The following is a 20089-nucleotide window of genomic DNA, read 5'->3' as shown; positions in this document are numbered from 1 at the left end:
ACTAGAACCGGCGCCCATATGCGATGCCAGCGCTTCAGACAAGGGCTTTAACCCGCTGTGCCACAGTGTAGGCCCCTTAATTTACCTTTTCAAAGCATGTGTTTTTCTTGCCATGAGCATGCCTTGTAACCTTCTGTTAACAGACAGACATGATATATGGGTAACAGGAACCCATTAGTGTAAGAGTTTATGCTCACATGCCAGGTAGGAGTTATGCTGTGGTTATAGTTTGGTGTTACTAAAAATGAGTCTAAGTCTCGAATTGCTTCTAACACTCTTGTGTTTTTTCTTCCTCCTCTCCTGTCTCTGGGGTTTTCTTAGAGTCTGATCCTTGCAGTTCTTGCAGCTAAGTCATCACACAGGAGCCTGTTGGTGTGGTGGTAAGGCGGAAGTGGAGCGCCATTCTAAAACCCTGGGATTAGGCTTCAGTCTCCTGGTGAGGCTGTGTCCCTGAACGAGGACCATCACACACGTTTCTCGGTCCCCTTCACTCTGCTCAGGTCACAGCTGGTGCCTGAAGCCGGAGTAAGTTAGGGTCTGGTAAAGCGGCTTCCTTCGCATGCAAGTGGAGAGCGCGGCCCTGGACATACCTGAAAATGGATCCTTTCCCCCTCACTTCCTGGAAGCAGAGGAAGATTTTTTTTCTGATCCTGAGAATCTGGTCACCACCCTAGAGGTAACAAAACTCAGGCCCTTAGTGGTTTCTCTTTTTTTTTTTTCTTACAGAACTTTTAAATTATCAGTCCCTTTGGCTTAATTTGGGATGGAGGGACTGTCACTATATTTATTCATTTTTGTTTTTACTTAATTTAAGGTATACAAATTTCATGCATTTCATATATATATAGATTTAGGAACATAGTGATTCTTCCCACACATCCTCTCTCTACCCTTCTTTGTCCTCTCTCTCCCACCCTATGCTCAATTTTTACAAAGACCTATTCAGTTTACTTTATACACATAAGATTAACCCTACACTAAGTAAAGAGTTCAGCAAATAGTAAGAAGAAAAAAACCACTGTTCAACAGTAGAGATAAGGACTGTAAACAATAATGGAATTTCAAAATGTCAATCGTACTCCTACACATTACGTTTCAGGTACTCTAATAGTTACACAGTTCAGGGGAACATATGGTATTTGTGTTTTTGGGACTGGCTTATTTCACTAAGTATCATGGTTTCCAGTTGCATCCATTTTGCTGCAAAAGTTAGGGTTCCACTTTTCTTTCAATTACTGAGTAGTACTCCTTAGTGTACATATGCCATAATTTCTTTATCCAGTCATCAGCTGATGGACGAGGAGTTTCTAACTCTCAACCTAGTGCACAGGCAGCCAGCAATTGTCTGTGGGCTACAACTTGTTCCCAGGCTCCCCTGGCCCCCTCGGTTCTGCTCCTGTCACCTGTGATGCTTCCCATCTGCCTGTCTCTCCGGGTGCTGCGGCATCACCGTTCGCTCTGTGACATCAATTCTCTGACAGACCTAAGAAGAGGGATTCATTTTCAGTTTGTTCAAACAGCTTTTTTCCTACTGCGAGGACAGGAGTGAGAAATTCCAACCTTTTTACCAGTCCTCACAAAAACTTGAAAATGCCTGTAAATGGATCCAAGCAGAAGCCTAAAGTCCCATACATAAAATGGAGTGTTTATTTCATGTGTTCCATCTCTGTAACTACAGCTAGGTTACAGTAAGGCATTTATGTTATGCTCTAAGACTAATACGCAATATACAACAATGCAGTAACTGTACAAATAATTAAATACTTTGCCAGGTAAATACATTATCTGCAACATAAGCTGGTAATTTTCTCCAAGTTTTTAACTCAAAGTAAGTCATTAAATCTGATGGCAGTTTTGTTGCTTATCAAAGAGTAAACAATTCCTGTTATTGTTGTAAGCCATTAGTAGAGGCTTAAAAATTACTAGTAATGCACTTCAACCTGCTTCCCCAAGACCAGTAATAAACTGGCAATGATCAGAAGCTGAGCAGTACTTGGCCTAACGTCTGCCATGAGATGAGCTGCTATTCTCTACTAAAGGCAAGACTCAGTAACTGCTGACACTCCTAATTAGCTGCAACTAAGGTCACTGAAATTCTCTGACTGGGGACAGAAGACTCAAGCAGAGGTTCAACACAAAAGGTACTGAGAAAGGAAAAGTAAACCAATTCAGATCAAGTATTGTTTTTAAAGATTTATTTATTTATTTGAAAGTCAGAGTTACAGAAAGAGAGAGGGAGAAACAAAAAGAGAAAGAGAGAGAGACAACCTTCCATCCATTGGTTCACTCTGCAGATGGCTGCAATGGCCAGCCAAATCCAGGAGCTTCACCCAGGTTTCCACATGGCTGGCAGGGGCCCAAGCACTTGGGCCATCTTCCGCTGCTTCTCCCAGGCCAATGGCAGGCAGCTGGATAGGAAGTAGAGTAGCCAAGACACAAGCCCGCACCCATATGGGATGCCAGCATCACAAGCAGTGGCTTAACCCGCTGTGCCACAACACCAGTCCCACAACAAAAGTATTTCATCCATTCTGTAAGCTGATCACTTTTATAAATAATCTGCATTATGGTATGTTAATGGATCTGGATTTTAAGAAAAAGAAGAAAATATTCTTTTCAATTTTTTCTTGCCACAGTAAGAATATCTGGAAGGCAGACCTTTCCCTCTCCTTACTTCTTGTATACTAATTTACACTACTCTTATTTTTAAGATGTATTTATTTACCTGAAAGGCAGAGTGAAAGAGAGAGGGAAAAGGGGAGAGAGATTTTTCATCTGCCAACTCATTCCTCAAATATTTGCAACAGACAGAGTTTGGGCCAGGCTGAATCCAGGAGCCAGGAATTCCATCCTGGTCTCTGAGACAGGTGTCAGAGGCCCTAGCACTTGGACCATTTCCCTCTGCCTTCCCAGGTACATTAGCAAGAAGCTGTATTGCAAGTAGAATAGCCGGTGCTCAAATCAGCACTCCAATACGAAATGTCAGCACACTAGGCAGTGGCTTAACCTTTTGCACTACAAGGTTAGTCCCTAAATTATACAATTCTAAGCCTGATCTAATTCACTGACTTTAAGAAATGGTCTATCTTATTTCACAAACAACTGTGTACTGCCTCCCATAATCACTAGATCAGGGATTTTGGGATATAAAGTTACAAACACAACATATTCAAGAAATACGGTTATAATACATATACCACATAAACAAATATATAATATAAACATATATACAAATGTAATCCCTGTATCAAAGAGAAAGAAGAGCCACGTATAAATTTATGTTAAAAATTATAGAGGTGGGGAGACAGCACTGTGGTGTATGGAGCAGATTAAGCCACCGCCTGCAACACGTGGGTGCCAGTTCATGTCCTGGCTGTTCCATTTCCAATCCAGCTCCCTGCTAATGGACCTGGGAAAAGCAACAGATGATGCCCCAAATGCTTGGGCCCTTGCTACCCATGTGGGAGACCAGGATAAAGCTCCTGGCTCCTGACTTCGGCCTGGCCACAGCCACTGTGGCCATCTGGGGAGTAAACCAGTGGATGTAAGATCGCTCTCTGTGTCTCTCCCTCTCTCTCGGAAACTATGTCAAATAAATAAATAAAAATCTAAAATACACAAAGTACAGGGGTGGGCACTTGGAGCAGTAGCTAAGTCACTACTTGGGATGCCTGCATTCCGTATCAAAGTCAGCTACTCTACTTGGGTCCAGTTTCCAGTGAACGCAGACCCTGGGAGGTAGCAGTGACAGCTCAGGTACTTGGGTTTCTGCCACCCATGTGGGAGACCCATATTGAGTCCTGCGTTTCCAGCTTTGGCCTGGCTCAGCCCTAGCTGTTGTAGGCATTCAGGGAATAAAACAGGGGTTGGAAGTACTTTCTCTCTATCTGCCTTTCAAATAAAATTAAAATAATTAAGAATTCTTTTAAATTATAAGGTTTTTTTTTCAAATGCTAATTTAAAAATTAGCAACGCTCCCATCTGTTTAAAAGATTAGCAAAGGCTTTATTAACAGTATAGCTTTTGAAAGACTATCTTTGTGTATGGAGGGGGGGACATTAGGATAGAAAAGGCAGTTATACCAGAAGTAGGAAAACCTAGTGGTTTACACAAACTTTAGCTAAATATAGTATCCTTTCATTAAAATGTCAGCTGCAGGGCCACCAAGACACTGCCACCCCATATGAGTGCTGGTTCAAGTCCTGGCTGTTCCACTTCCAACTCAGCTCCCTTCTAATAGCCTGGGGAAGAAAGCAGAAGATGGCCAAAGTACTTGGGCTCCTGCACCCATGTGGAAGAATTGGAAGAAACTCCTGGACCCTGGCTGTTGTGGCCATCTGGGGAGTGAACCAGCAGATGGAAGATATGTCTGTCCTTTCTCTGTAACTCTTTCAAATAAATAAATAAATCTTTAAAATATACATACAAATGTATGTGTGTGAAAATATATATATAAATGAACGTCAGCTTCAAGCAGATGATAAGGAGGAGCAAAATCTATCAGGGAGAAAACCTGGGGCCATTCTGAGAAAAGTCTAGAATGAAAGGCTGGAGGGACATTTGAATTTAGTTACTAAGCAATGAGGAAATACAACAGTTTGGGGACAAGATAAAGCTTAAGAGCCGTAATTTAAGAATATAAATCATAAATGTTAAACAGACCAGAAACAATAAAGATGTACAAAAGCAAGCTAAAAGGCCAGTGCAATAATCTGAACAAGAACTAATGCAGGATCCAAGTAGGATGGCGGCAGCAGAGAGAAGGAGGGAAGGCTGGCAGCAGAGTGTGTGCCCAGGCCGGCTCCCAGACGGCTGCCAACAAGGTCTACCTCCCAGCCGTCTCCTCCTTGTGTAGCGGCTCTACTCAAGTGTGGGCAGGAACCCGTGACTTGTTTCTAACCAACTGATATGACAAAAGTGATGGGCTGTTACCTCCACAGTCACACTGCAGAAGCTCAAAACGTCTGTCTCGCTAGCACTCTCTCTGCAGTGGGCAAAGGGCAGTGAAGTAGCAGCCTGTCTACAGATTCACACTTAGATGGCTACAAAAAGGGTTGGACTATGTTCTTGATAGGTTGTAGAGAAAAACTGTAATGTGGAACTTGATTTTCTTGACATTGTAAGTGAAATGTGTGGTCCATCAGAAATGTTTAAAAAAACTTGGGGGGGGGGCGGCACTGTGGTGTAGCAGGTTAAGCTGCCCATGGGGGTGCCGGTTTGAGTCCCGGCTGCTCCATTTCCAATCCCCCTCTCTGCTATGGCCTGGGAAAGCAGTGGAAGAAGGCCCAAGTCCTTGGGCCCCTGGACCCACGTGGGAGACGCGGAGGAAGCTCCTGGCTTCTGGCTTTGGATTGGTGCAACTCCAGCCGTTGCAGCCAGTTGGGGAGTGAACCAGAGGATGGAAGACCCCTCTCTCCCTACCTCTCTCTCTGCCTCTCCTTCTCTGTGTAACTCTTTCAAATAAACAAATAAATTAAAAAAAAAAAAAAACTTATGAGGGAAGCCAGGGACAGATATAAAAATTTAGAAATCACCTGTACAAGAAAAGTAACTGAAATGACATATTGCCATGTTTTTCACTACATGAAGGCCTAAGTAACTGGCTGAGCCTAAAAGGAATTAAGGAACTTCAAAAGAAAAAACTTGGGCCGGCGCCGCGGCTCACTAGGCTAATCCTCCGCCTAGCGGCGCCGGCACACCGGGTTCTAGTCCCGGTCGGGGCGCCGGATTCTGTCCCGGTTGCCTCTTCCAGGCCAGCCCTCTGCTGTGGCCAGGGAGTGCAGTGGAGGATGGCCCAGGTGCTTGGGCCCTGCACCCCATGGGAGACCAAGAAAAGCACCTGGCTCCTGGCTCCTGCCATCGGATCAGCACGGTGCGCCGGCCACAACGCGCTGGCCGCGGCGGCCATTGGAGGGTGAACCAACGGCAAAGGAAGACCTTTCTCTCTGTCTCTCTCTCTCACTGTCCACTCTGCCTGTCAAAAAAAAAAAAAAAAAAAAAAAAAAAAGAAAAAACTTTATTTATTTGAAAGCCAGGAGTAAAGAGAAAGGGGGGAGAGGGAGCAATGGGGGGGGGGGAGGGAGAAGTTGGGGAGAAGAGAGAAAGAGAGAGAGAGAGAGAGAGAGAGAGACATCCTTCATCTGCTGGTTCACTCCCCAAATGACCACAACAGCCAGGACTGGGCCAGGCCAAAGCCAGGAGCCAGGGGATTCATCAGCATCTCCCACATGGGTGGCAGGGGCCCTAACACTTCAGCCATCTTCCGCCGCTTTCCCAGGCCACTAGCAGGGAGCTGTATCAGCAGTGGAGTAGCGGGGACTTGGCATGGCATCGCAAGTGCCAGCTCAACCCCACTCCATACAACGCCAACCCCAGGAGTTAAGGAACTTTGAGATTAAGGTGTCAAAGGGACATAGACCTTATTCTCTTCCAATAGTCAGAATAAAACAAAGGAGAAATACAGGAGCCAGATCCTGAAATTATTAAAGAAAGCAAGCAAGTACCCTAGATTCATAGACAAAGCATAAAAAAAAAAAAAAAAAAAAAGGTGAGACAAAAATAAAATCACAGGAGCCGATGCCATGGCGTAGCAGGTAAAGCTGCCCTCTGCAGCACCGGCAGCCCATGTGGGCACCAGTTCAAGACCTGGCTGCTCCACTTCCGATCCAGCTCTCTGCTGTGGCCTGGGAAAGCAGCAGAGGATGGCCTGAGTGTTTGGGTCCCTGACCTGTGAAGGAGACTTGAAGAAAGCTCCTGGCTCCTGGCTCCTGATAGGCCCAGCTCTGGCTATTGCAGTCATTTAAGAAGTGAGCCAGGATGGAGGATCTCTCTCTGCCTCTGCCTCTCTGTAACTCTGCCTTTCAAATAAACATATAAATAAATAAAAATAGAGAACATAACAAAATGAAATCACCATAGAGCAACAAGGGAATTAACAAGCGCCTCATTCAGACTTCATCTGCACTGTGAACTCTATGCTACTCCAGCAGAGTAAGCCCTTCGGCATTGTAGCCTCATAGTTCTCTGACTTCATCCAACAGGCTTCAAACCCAGGGACCCAGATGGCGTGCACAGTTCAGTGATTCTAAGTAAAAGAATCTTTCTTTGCCTCACTTGTACAATATTCCCCCGAAATCCATGTAATATAAAAATACCCTGGGGGCCAGCACTGTGGTGTAATAGGCTAACCCTCTGCCTGCAGTGCCGGAATCCCATACGGGCACAGCTTTGAGTTCCGGCTGCTCCACTTCCAATCCAGCTCTCTGCTCTGGCCTGGGAAAGCAGTGGAAGATGGCCCAAGTGCTTGGGCCCCTGCATCTACATGAGAGACCCATAAGAAGCTCTTGGCTTCTCCAGCCACTGTACCAAATGGGGAGTGAACCAGCTGATGGAAGATCTCTCTGTAACTCTGCCTCTCAAATAAATAAAAATCTTTAAAAAAACAAAACAAAACAAAACCCTGGGGCTGGTGCTGTGGTATAGTGGGCTAAGTCTCTGCCTGAGGTGCCAGCATCCCATATGAGTGCCAGTTAGTGTCCCAGCTGCTCCTCCTCTGATCCAGCTCTCTGCTAGTGGCCTGAAAACCAGTGGGATGCCCCAAGTGTTTGGGCCCCTGCACCTGTTTGGGAGACCTGGAAGAAGCTCCTGGCTTCAGATTAGCCTGGCTGCAGCCACTGCGGCCATTTGAAGAGTGGATGATCAGCAGATGCAGGACAAGTTTCTCTCTGTTGCTCCCTCTTTCTGTCTGTGGCTCTGCCTCTCAAATACATAAATAAATCTTTAAAAAAATATACCCTAAAGACAAGTTTTATATTTCCTTCAAACTAAAACCTAGAAAAGGTTTCAAGTCATCATCTATCATTATTTTTCATGTACTTAAGTAATAAGGATTGTTTCTAAGACACAAAGTAAACAGCAAAATTAATTAAAAAAATTTTTAAATGTGTAGGCCTAATGCTTAAAAATTCAGAAAGGCAGGCAGAAACTGTACAACTGAACTTGTTGAACGTCTTACCTCGGAAGCCGTGGCTGCAAGGCTGACGCTGCTTGCCTGCCCATTCATGAGGGCCATGCTTCCCTCGTCAGTCCCTGGCCCTGTGGCAACAGCAACACACGGTGGACTGCTTCATGTCCAAGGCCACAGATGCATCACGTCTGTAGAATACATCAAGACACAAACAGAAAAGTCAAAAGTTTAACAAATCCAAGCCTACCACCAGGCTAAGAAATAAAATACTTCAAATTCTCTATGCTCTATTTTTTAATTTTAGCTAAACCACTTAATCCAGGTTAAGGACAACCCCACATGCTTCTCTCAAATGAGAGACACCCACCAGGCAGTCCTGCTATGTTGCTAATAAGCAAAGTAAAAGTGTAACTTCTTACCTCATTAAGTGGGTATTGTGAAAAACAAACACCAAATTGCCTAGCTTTTGTCAGTTTTAAGCAAATAAAGCATTAAAAAATGGTAAAATAACACCTGCCATAATACAATAAGTTTTTAGAGATCCAAATGACATTCCAAAATCAACAACAGGCTTACCACTGCTAGCGATTTAATTTAACAAGATATCACAAATACTTAAAAATATTTTGGAACACGTGATTAAAAATACCAAAATAAAGGTATGTTTATTTGTATAGGGCTTTAAAGTATATGGAGTATCTTCAATCCATTATCATTATCTCATCAATTTTCACAACTACTAACGGCACTAATTAGGCAAGATATTATTATAATATTATTATACCCTTGGAATATAAAGAGAGCTCTAAGGATACAAATTGGTAATGAGGCACCAACAAGAAGACTCAGCCATTTAAAATTCCAGTCAAGAGGATATCATGCTAATAAGATATTAATAACAGGGGAAGCTGGGAGTGGGGCATACAGAAACTCTGTACTCCTCAATTTTTGCTTTATAAATTTAAAATATTTCAAAAGAAAAATTTCATTTAAAAATAAGTGAAATCTAGTAAAATAATGTTTCCAATATTTCTTTCCACTTTACTGGAAGTTGGATTTTTATGTGAGGTTCTAGTATCTTTCCACAAATAACCTATCATATAGCAGTGAGCAGTAACTTTGCCTCTCTAGGACAGAATTTCTTTCATAAAAATGAAAGATCCTTTTTCAACTTTAAATTTCTATAATGTTCTTCATAAAAGAAATGATGGGTGTCTCTAAATTAGCCAGTCTACACTACATTGCATTTTAAAAACTGAGTTTGAAATGTCAGTAATTCCTTCAAGGCTGTCTCCTTTCTGTGGAGAAGCAACCTAGGACAGTGGTTTATTGGGTAAAGACGGCCTCTACCTGAAGCCAGCAAATGGTAACTTCTCAGTGCTCAGGCACCTCACCCAGGAAGCACCTGTTCCACAGAGCTGAGGGAGGAGCCGAGTCACACAGAACCCAGAGAGTGCTGGCACGTGCCAAGGGTGCTATTAGGGTGGCACAGCTTCCATATCTACCTACTTAATCCAATCATGCTTCCGTGCAATGGAGCCTGCCAAATAAAGTCCAAGTCAAAACTCTAGACCCAGACCTAAAGCACATGCTGGTGAGTCTGACTAAAATCTTAACTGCAAACTCAATGAATGACAATAATTAATGGTCTGCGTTTCAAATGCTTAGAAAGTATTACTAATGATAGCAACCTTCAGTCACAATTTATATTTGTCTGCATTTCTTCAGATATAGCCTAAGCACCCTCTAAGAGCAGAATATCATAACAGAATTTAAAAATAAGAAACATTAAAATAATGAAGTTTTTATTTTTTTTTATTTTTTGACAGGCAGATTTAGACAGAGACAGACAGACAGACAGACAGAGAGAAAGGTCTTCCTTCCGTTGGTTCACCCTTCAAATGGCCGCTACGGCCGGCGCTGCGCTGATCTAAGCCAGGAGGCAGGTGCTTCTCCTAGTCTCCCATGGGGTGCAGGGCCCAAGCACTTGGGCCATCCTCCACTGCACTCCTGGGCCACAGCAGAGAGCTGGCCTGGAAGAGGAGCAACCGGGACAGCATCCGGCGCCCAGAAAGGGACTAGAACCCGGTGTGCTGGTGCCGCAGGCGGAGGATTAGCCTTGTGAGCCGCGGCGCCGGCCTAAAAATAATGAAGTTTTGAAATCGTCAAGAAGCCACTTAGAAAACCACTTTGGAAATGAATAAAGCACAGAAATATTCTAATTTCCTCCAATCTACACTATGTTATTCCATATGCTTCATTATCCACAACAACTTTGAAATATGATCAACTCATTAACAATGACACCCAAAACCAGTCTGGATTCTCTCTGAAGGTAACACTCCTTGCAACAAAATGTTTTTGAATAATTTCATTTTACTCCCTATTCTAAGCATAAAATATGACATGAATTCATAAATCAAGAGCGCCCCCTAGTGCTAAGAAAAATATTGTACATGCTAGGGGATCCATTAACTACTGTACATATCAAATACATAAATTTTATTCACAATATTTACTGAAAATCAAAAATAACATTAATACAATTATAAACTACAATCATAAAGAATAAAATTTTCTCCACATGTTTTTAATAAGACTTTCAGTTAAATATTCCTTGAAAATTAAGGTCATCTTAGAATTCTTTACGTATTAAAAAAAAAGCAAAGAATACCTTAAAGAAAACCTTCTATTTACAAAAGAACTTTATGTCAACAGTATTTAACAGTGCTAAAGCACAACAGAGGTCCCTGTGATACTGTAACCCACACTACAAGTCCTCAGACAGAAACGTGCTTTAGCTACCAAAGACAAACGTATTTTAAAATATTTACTTTTCCTAGTGCTATAAATGGCACAATCATTCATAATGACTATCAACATCACAACAGCTGTTTTCAAAACTAAATTTATTAGTTCCTACTTATTCTCCCCTCAATTTCTAAAGATGGTTACTGTAGCTGTCTTGGATTTGAACCCGAAAACAGGAAACCTGAAATGTGTAGATTAAGTTCCTCGAGTTCACAGAACAAGATTATCAAACTGTAGGCATAATTGTTCAGCGTAATTGCCCACATTCTCAATAGTATTCCCAGTAAGGAACAATTTTTAATACATCTTTAAGGATTTAAAGTTAAACCAACAATTTCTCACTGATTAATCTCATTTCACAATCACAGTTGAATATTCTTCTCCAAAATAATTCATGCTATCATCACCAGGAATAGCATACCAAACACATTTAATCATCTTACAAAGCACTCCAGAAGAGTTAGGCACTACTGGTATAAAAATTCAGTGAGGTGGGGCCGGTGCTGTAGTACAGTGGGTAAAGCCACTGCCTGCTTAGCCAGCATCCCATACGGGTGCTGGTTCCTGTTCTGGCTGCTCCATTTCTGGTCCAGCTCCCTATTATCAGCCTGGGAAAGCAGCAGACGATGGCTGCCACCACATAGGAGACCTAGATGAAGCTCCTGGATTCAGCCTGGCTAGCCCGTGGTCATCGTGGCCATCTGAGAGTGAACCAGCAGGCAGAAGACTGATCTCTATTTCTCCTTCTCTGACTTTCAAAATAAATAAATAAATCTTAAAAAAAAAAAAAAAAACCACCAATGCAAGTAATTAGAGCAATTTCTTTGAAGCAGTGGAATAAAAAATTAATATGTTCATGCATTTTCAGCCCAAAATTTTAGTCCTAGGAATTCATCTTATCAAAATTCTAGAAGAGAAAAAATTATATAATGCTATTCAACCAAGCATTATTTACAATAATTAAAAAACTCAATGTCAATGCATTTGTACACAACTGCATTTCAAAAATTCAAATTGATACACTTAAGAAACAAATCTACTCTGTTGATGAGAATGTGAACTGGTAGAACGATCATGGGAAACAGTAGGGAGAGGCCTCAGAAAACTAAAAATAGATTTTCCTTATGACCCAGCTACCCCACTCCTGGAAACCTATCCAAAGGAAATGAAAGCAGCATATGAAAGAGTTACCTGCACTCCCATGTCTATAGCAGCTCAATTCACAACAGCTAACATGCAGAACCAACCCAGATGCCATCAACTGATGACTGGATAAAGAAAATGTGGTGCGCATGTGTGTGCATGCACACACACACACAGGATGGAGTATTAGCCATTAAAGGTAAAATCCTGGTATCTGCAACAAAATGCATGCAATAGGAGATCATTATGTTAAGTGCAATAAACCTGACTCGAAAAGAAAAGTATCCTGTTTTCTCTTATTTGTAGTAGTTAATACATAGAGATAAACTACTTTAGTTTTAATGATCCATGATTATTTCAAAATTTACTGTATATGGGTGAATTCAACATCTTTTCATTTGATTAGTCTGTAGCCCTTGCCTATATTCCCACTGAACTACAGTACAGTCTTCTTACTTTGTATTTACTTAGTGTGGCAGTAAGTCTTTGACTATAATCTAAATTAAAAATAGGATCTCAAAAATCAAGAAATGGAAGAAGAGAAAAGAAAAAAGACAAGAGGAAGGAAAGGGGAAGGTGGAGGCAGAGAAAAAAGGAGGGAGTGGAAAGAGAGGGAGGAAGGTATCATGGGATTAGAACTGTATCTATGAACTACATTAAAGCTATTCTCTTTGTGTGACTATCACATTAATATGAGCATTGTGTTGTAATAATTATCATGCATTTACTGTGACCTTGAGAATCTAATATATTAACAAATTCCTTAAAAACAAAGAAACAAAAATAGCAGTGACAAGTTCAATGTCAGAAATTCAATTTCCTTATAATTTTCTTAGAAGCTTCATGAGAACAAAGGTAACAGAGCGAAACTAAAACACCATAATTGCAATTAATCATTAAAATTACACAATGCAATTTCCTTTCATATTAATTTTTACCTAAAAATTAAACATACGAAATGTGATGCCCTAGGGTGGGTGCTGTGGTATAGCAGGTTAAGCCATGGCCTGCCAATGTGCCTGGGCAGGTAGCAGATGATGGCTCAACTACCTTGGCCCCTGATACTCATATAGGAAGCCTAGAGTGGACCAGCCCTGTGGAGGATTAGCCTATTGAGCCACAGTGCCGGCCTCTTTCTCATTCTTGCTCTCTCTCTCTCTGCCCCCTACCAGTCACTCTTTTAAATAAATAAATCTTAAAAAAATATAGATATATATAGGGGTCGGTGCCGCAGCTCACTTGGTTAATCCTCCACCTGAGGCGCCGGCATCCCATATAGGAACCAGGTTCTAGTCCCGGTTGCTCCTCTTCCAGTCCAGCTCTCTGCTGTGGCCCGGGAGGGCAGCAGAATATGGCCCAGGTGTTTGGGCCCCTGCACCCACGTGGGAGACCAGGAAGAAGCACCTGGCTCCTGGCTTCGGATCAGCATAGCACCGGCCGTAGTGGCCATTTTGGGAGTGAACCAACAGAAGGAAGACCTTTCTCTCTCTCTCTCCCTCTCTTACTATCTATAACTCTGTCAAATAAATTTTAAAAAATAAATAAAATAAAGTGATGCCCATTGGAGGTCCAAACAGACGTCATAGCATTTGTGTGACAGCATGTGTGAAAGCTAAGCTTTATTGTCTTATTCCTTTTTTTTTAAATGTAAGAAAATTAGAAATTAGTCCCAAACTCCCCAACCCGCTGTTTCAATAACTGCAGCCATCAAAATGCTTTTTGACACAATCAATACCGAGCCATCCTGACGAAAGCTTAGTAACAGGTAGTTGTTGCTTAAACCCATTTCTGTAACAGCACTAAGCAAGATCATCTTCACTATTTATCACTTAGAAAAAGTTCAAGTACTAACACGGAAATTTAGCAGAACAGTTCTGCTGTCCACCTGGGGTTAGACAGGGTTACTGCTGGGTGCCTCCCGTGGAAGCCTTAGTGCACTCAGACTCTTTTTTTGTCCAAATTCCACTGCTGTATTTTCACACTTGCTGCTGTCTCTCTCCTTAATGATCTTTGATCTCCTTGCTGTTAAAGATCATATTCAGGCCGGCGCCGTGGCTCAATAGGCTAATCCTCCACCTTGCGGCGCCGGCACACCGGGTTCTAGTCCCGGTCGGAGCGCCGGATTCTGTCCCGGTTGCCCCTCTTCCAGGCCAGCTCTCTGCTATGGCCAGGGAGTGCAGTGGAGGATGGCCCAGGTGCTTGGGCCCTGCACCCCATGGGAGACCAGGAAAAGCACCTGGATCCTGGCTCCTGCCATCGGATCAGTGCGGTGCGCCGGCTGCAGCGGCGGCCATTGGAGGGTGAACCAACGGCAAAGGAAGACCTTTCTCTCTGTCTCTCTCTCTCACTGTCCACTCTGCCTGTCCAAAAAAAAAAAAATTAAAAAAAAAAATAAATTAAAAAAAAAAAAAGATCATATTCAAAAACAAAACAGGGAACAAAATACAGTGGCATAAAAGGTAGAGCTGCTGCCTGCAATGCTGGCATCCCACATGGATGCCAGTTTGGGTTTCTGGCTGCTCTGTACTTCGAATCCAGTTCCCTGCTGATAGCCTGGGAAAAGGCAGCAGAGATGGCCCCAGTGCTTGGGTCCCTGCCACAAGAGTGGGAGACCTGGAGGAGGCTCCTGGCTCCTGGTTATGGCCATCTGAGGAGTGAACCAGGAGACAGAAGGTATCTCTCTCTCCATCTCTCTCTCTCTGACTTTCAAATACATGAATGGATCTTAAAAATAAAATAAATGGGCTGGCACTGGGGCATAGCAGGTTAAGCCTCTGCCTGCGACTCTGGCATCCCACAGTGGTGCCAGTTTGAGTCCCTGCCGCTCCACTTCTGATCCAGCTTCCACCTAATGCACCTGGGGAAACAGGGGACCCGCATAGAAGACCTGGAAAAAGCTCCTGGCTTCAGACTGGTCTATCTGTGGGCTTTGTGGCAATTTGGGGAGTGAATCAAGGAATGGAAGACCTCTCTCTCTGTCCACCCCGACCCCATAACTCTGCCTCTTGAATAAATAAATAAATCTAAAAAAATAAAACAACAAGGCCGGTGCCGCGGCTCAATAGGCTAACCCTCCGCCTGCGGCGCCGGACACCGGATTCTGTCCTGGTTGCCCCTCTTCCAGGCCAGCTCTCTGCTGTGGCCTGGGAGTGCAGTGGAGGATGGCCCAAGTGCTTGGGCCCTGCACCACATGGGAGACCAGGAGAAGCACCTGGCTCCTGCCTTTGGATCAGCGCGGTGCGCCAGCTGCGGCGGCCATTGGAGGGTGAACCAACGGCAAAGGAAGACCTTTCTCTCTGTCTCTCTCACTGTCCACTCTGTCTGTCAAAAAAATAAATAAGTAAATAAAATAAAACAACAAATAATTATTTTTCATCTTTGTATTCAGGCACAAATAACAGTGCTTAATCTCAATTCCTACTTAACATGTATCCACTGAAAGAAGGAGTAAATGACTAAAGAAAGCAATCACTCATAGGACAAGATTATATAAATGCCAAATTAACAATAAAAACATAGGGAGAGCGGCAATCAAATAATCAAGAAGCACAATACTATCCAGAGTCTTCAGAATACAATGAAGGATTCTACAATGACAAAACAATCTAAAAATCTTTGTGCTGCAGAACACATGAACAACAGAGGCTTGGATTCTGAGACCAGGTTGGGAAAGAAGATAAGGCCACCAAGAGATAAGAATGCAATGCAAAGAAACACTGTCTCCTTTCCACCCTCACATGTCTCCCCAAAAAGTAAAGCCAGAGAGATCAAAGCCTAGCACCTCCAAGTAATAAGAGAATTGAGGGGGAAAAATGTGTCCAGGAAGAAGATGTCTTGTTCAGACTGGAAGAATGCATCTATGCTAAAAATTCATGGTCCCAAGGCATGCTCCCAACATAGATACAGAATTTGAATTTATACCACCAACATGGCCCAAGACAAGAAATTCACATAAAATATGTTTACATGTCAGTGAGATTCCTGAATCCAAGACAGATGGTAGGAACAGAAATTCAAGGAAGGAATATTCACTCAACCCAGGTAAACTGGGTTTCCACAAATAAAGTCCTAACTGTAATATAAAACGTTACCACCTCCATAAACAAAATACCCACTCTAAGTAAAAGACAGGAATAACTGCTAGTATTACCTCCCAAGAACTTCAGATGAAAAATGATCAGATATAGACTATAAAACAGGAAGGATTAAAATCACTGGTCTTAAAAAAAGAAGCTGAAAATGTAAGACATTATGTATTTAAAAAAATTATGGGAGAAATAAAACTTAAAGAAACATGTACACTATACACTGGAGAATAAACATCAGATTAAACACAGCTGAACAGAGAACTCATGCAGTGGGACAGAAAAAACTATGCAAAAATTCTACACAGTTAAAGGAAAACAGACAAAAAGAATCAAAAAAGAGTAGACTAACACAAAAGAATGGCAATATTTAGAAAGAAAAAGGCTGAGAAGTTTTCAGAACTCATGAAAGACAAATCTTCATGATCAGGACTTGTAAACCTTGATCAGGATAAATAAATAAAAAGAATCATATTCAGCATAAGTCACTTTCAATAGGAGAATAGTTGTTTTTGCAAATGGAGTTAAGGCATAGGAACAAAACCAAACTAAACAATTCTCAACAGTACTGAAAAACACAGTTAAAAATGAAAGATTTTCAAGGCACTAAAAGTAACTGTCAATGCAGAATTCCAGACCCAACTAAACTCTCACTTAAGAGGGGGGAAAAATGAAGGCATTTTACACACACACACAAAAAATTTTGCCACAAAATTAGTCCACATGGCAAGCAATCCTCATTCGGCCGGCACCACGGCTCAATAGGCTAATCCTCCACCTAGCGGCACCAGCACACCACGTTCTAGTCCCGGTCGGGGCGCCAGATTCTGTCCCGGTTGCCCCTCTTCCAGGTCAGCTCTCTGCTGTGGCCTGGGAGTGCAGTGGAGGATGGCCCAAGTGCTTGGGCCCTGCACCCCATGGGAGACCAGGAGAAGCACCTGGCTCCTGCCATCTGATTAGCGCGGTGCGCCGGCCGCAGCGCGCCAGCCGTGGCGGCCATTGGAGGGTGAACCAACGGCAAAAGGAAGACCTTTCTCTCTGTCTCTCTCTCTCACTATCCACTCTACCTGTCAAAAAAAATAATAATAAATAAATTAAAAAAAGAATATCATTCATGAAAAACTAATTAATCCGAAAGCAGAAAAACCTGTTCTAGTTTCTGCTCAACATTACAGCAGTTGAAACTAAAGCTAGGGGTAGAAATAATTATCTTAACTATGACTGCTAAGATGATTAATATTTTTGGATTATTGCCAAAGTTTAGAAGGTCAAAATTAACTTCAATTTATAACTATTTTTAAAACAACAATATGCTCTTATGTAAAAAAATGTAAACTACTTCTTTTATAGAAATTTGTTTTATGCAACAGAATACAAACACAGAAAAGTACAATAACAAAAGCTAGTATTTATGGAGTGCTTACTACCAGCAGGCTTTGTTCTAAGCACCTTTTCCTTAAAAATACTCTCAATCCTCACAACAATCCTATGAGATAATAACATTATATACCCATTTTTAGAGGACAGAGGACAGGTAATTTGCCCAATTTTAACAAGTAGGGACAGGAAGATGCAAGGCAGCAAGTAAGAGAAGGGATGGAAAATAAACTGTGATGGCTACAGCAGGACTTGTCTTCCCCAAATTCATAGAGCTGTTTATTTTTTATAAAGATTTATTTATTTTGAAAGAGTTTAAGAAAGAGAGATCTCCCATCTGCTGGTTCATTCCCCAGACATTTGCAACAGCCAGTACTGGGTCAGGCACAAGCCAGGAGCCAGGAGCTTCATCCAGGTCTCCTTGGATACAGGGGCCCAAGCACTTGGGCCATCCTCCACTGCCTTCCCAGATGCATTAGCAGGGAGCTGGATCGGAGTGGAGCAGCCAGGACTTGAGGTGCTGCAGGCAGCAACCCTGATGCCAGCCCCTCACGTAGCTGTTTACTTTGATGTCTCAGGGTTAAGGGTGACGAATGAAGAGTGGAAATGATCTAATTACGCATCTGACAGGCAGGTCTAGTGAGACATGTTCAGGTCACTGGGGGTGTGTCCTCAGAGGGTGGTTCTCATGAGAAGGCTGGTTATCCTGAGCTCAGGTTCCACCTAGGTTCTCTTCTTTCTAAGCACGTGATCATGCCTCTGCACCAGCCATGACCAGCCTCCACAGTTGTGAGGCGGGGAGGGGGGGCGCGCGCGGCACCTGATCCTGAACTCTAATCACCAAACTCTAAGCTAAAATAAACCTTTCCCAGAGAAGCTCCTCCAGGGTGTATTAAAGTTGGAAAAAGCACACTGAGCTGATTCCTACTCTGGTCAAGTGTGTAACATGGCCAGAGATGGAAAGAATCGGGGACTACTGCCACTTGTCACTCTGGCTCAGCTTCTGGAGTCACTGGATTTCTATGGCAGGACATGAGAGGACTATTAAGAAGGCAAACTGAGAGCAGGAAGAGCGAAGCAGAAGCAGCATCAACAGCAGCACAAATTCCAAAGTGAGGGCAGAACAGAGAGAAGGTGCAATGTGGCCCACTGGCCTGTGGGTGCAGAGAACCCAGGCAGAGGGTCTCGGCTGTGACGTGCATAGGCACTAGCCGTCACTGAAGGGTTCTGAACAGGGAGATAACTCTGGATACCAACGCCTGTACGTCAAGGCTGAACATGGCAGGGGTTTAGAGAAAGCCAACAACCAACAGTATGCTCCCTCAAAACAGAGGACTGAAGTACGCTTCCCCAATCTCTCTTCTTCAGGACCCTCTTCTCTCCTTAGTCTGCTTCTCGCTACATGAAATCTAAAATCTTCTCAGTTATTTTCTATACCTTTAACTTCACTCACTCACTCTCATCCTGCATCACCCAGTTCACAATTTAGAATCTCCAATCACACAGAAATGGCAATCTGCGACAAATTATACTTAGAAAAAATTAATGCAATTCCCATTAATTAATTAATGACACTCATCACAATCCACCCCGAAGGCAGAGGGGAAACAGCACAGTGTAAAAGCATGAGGCACATGAGTATCACTTTTAGGACTTCACTCAAGTGTACTGTGCTGGTTAACTACTTCAGTCAGGACAAAAAGGACACAAATGTCCAAACTTACAGTACTAAACCAGTGGATTCAATGCTGAGATATCTCTCAGGAGAGATACACCTTATCTCTACTAACTAATTTCTAAGTATAGGCTCTGAGAATCTCTTGTCTGAAATGCTTGGGGACAAAAGTGCTTCAGACTTTGGAGTCTACTGAATTTTGGAATATTTGCAATCTTTACCATTGAGCAATCTCAAATCTGAAAAACCTGAAACTCAAAATGCACCAGGGGCCATCGCTGTGGTACAGCAGGTTAAAGCCCTGGTCTGAAGCACCGGCATCCCATATGGGCGCCAGTTCTAGTCCTGGCTGCTCCTCTCCCGATCTAGCTCTCTGCTATGGCCTGGGAGAGCAGTAGAAGATGGCCCAAGTCCTTGGGCCCTTGCACCCACATGGGAGACCCAGAAGAAGCTCCTGGCTCCTGGCTTCGGATCGGTGCAGCTCTGGCCGCTGCAGCCATCTGAGGAGTGAACCATCGGATGGAAGACCTCTCTCTGTCTCTACCTAGCTCTGTAACTTTTTCAAATAAATAAATCTTTTTAAAAAATGCACTAAGTGCTCAAAAAGTTTCAAATTTCAGATCATTTCACATTTTGGATTGGGGTGCTCAACCTGTACATATTAAACCTGAATGTTATTAATTTATTTGAAAGTGTACAATGTGGGATTATCCCCAGTTCTATAGAGCTAAAGGACCATTTATCCTTAGTATGCAATTAAAGGATAAATTTATTCTGAGCTATACTTAATCAAAGGATAGCAAGCATTTTTTAAAAAGATTATCTATTTATTTGAAAGTCAGAGAATGACAGAGGGAGAGATTGAGATCTTTGATCCGCTCGTTCACTCCCCAGGTGACTGTTTGAAACAAGGAGCCAGAAGCTTCTTCCAGTCCTCCCTTGTGGGTGGCAGGGGCCCAAGCACCTAGGTCATCTTCCACTGCCCCTCCCAGGCCACCAGCAGGGAACTGGACTAGAAGAGGAGCAGCCAGG

At 42.9% G+C, this 20089-nt stretch overlaps 1 protein-coding gene across 9 annotated transcripts in view; it reads right to left on the bottom strand.

The window, feature by feature from the left end:
* RALGPS2 (Ral GEF with PH domain and SH3 binding motif 2) overlaps positions 1–20089 on the bottom strand; it is a 169550-nt gene that overhangs the window by 118032 nt on the left and 31429 nt on the right. For 5 of the 9 annotated variants that reach the window (XM_070077192.2, XM_070077183.2, XM_070077191.2 and 2 more), the window contains one exon: positions 8015–8154. In XM_070077192.2, coding sequence (XP_069933293.2) covers positions 8015–8071 — 57 coding nt within the window. In that variant the 5' untranslated portion in view covers positions 8072–8154. Of the gene's footprint in view, positions 1–590; positions 671–1403; positions 1484–8014; positions 8155–11968; positions 12135–20089 lie in introns of those variants that run through there. The other 4 variants (XM_070077193.2, XM_070077194.2, XM_089299447.1 and 1 more) reach the window with 3 other exon arrangements.

This window comes from Oryctolagus cuniculus, chromosome 7 (genome assembly GCF_051225735.1).
Source record: "Oryctolagus cuniculus isolate XC-2025 breed Fujian yellow rabbit chromosome 7, ASM5122573v1, whole genome shotgun sequence".
NCBI lineage: Eukaryota > Metazoa > Chordata > Mammalia > Lagomorpha > Leporidae > Oryctolagus > Oryctolagus cuniculus.
Note: the sequence above shows the minus strand (reverse complement) of the source record. Positions and strands in the feature narration are given on the sequence as shown.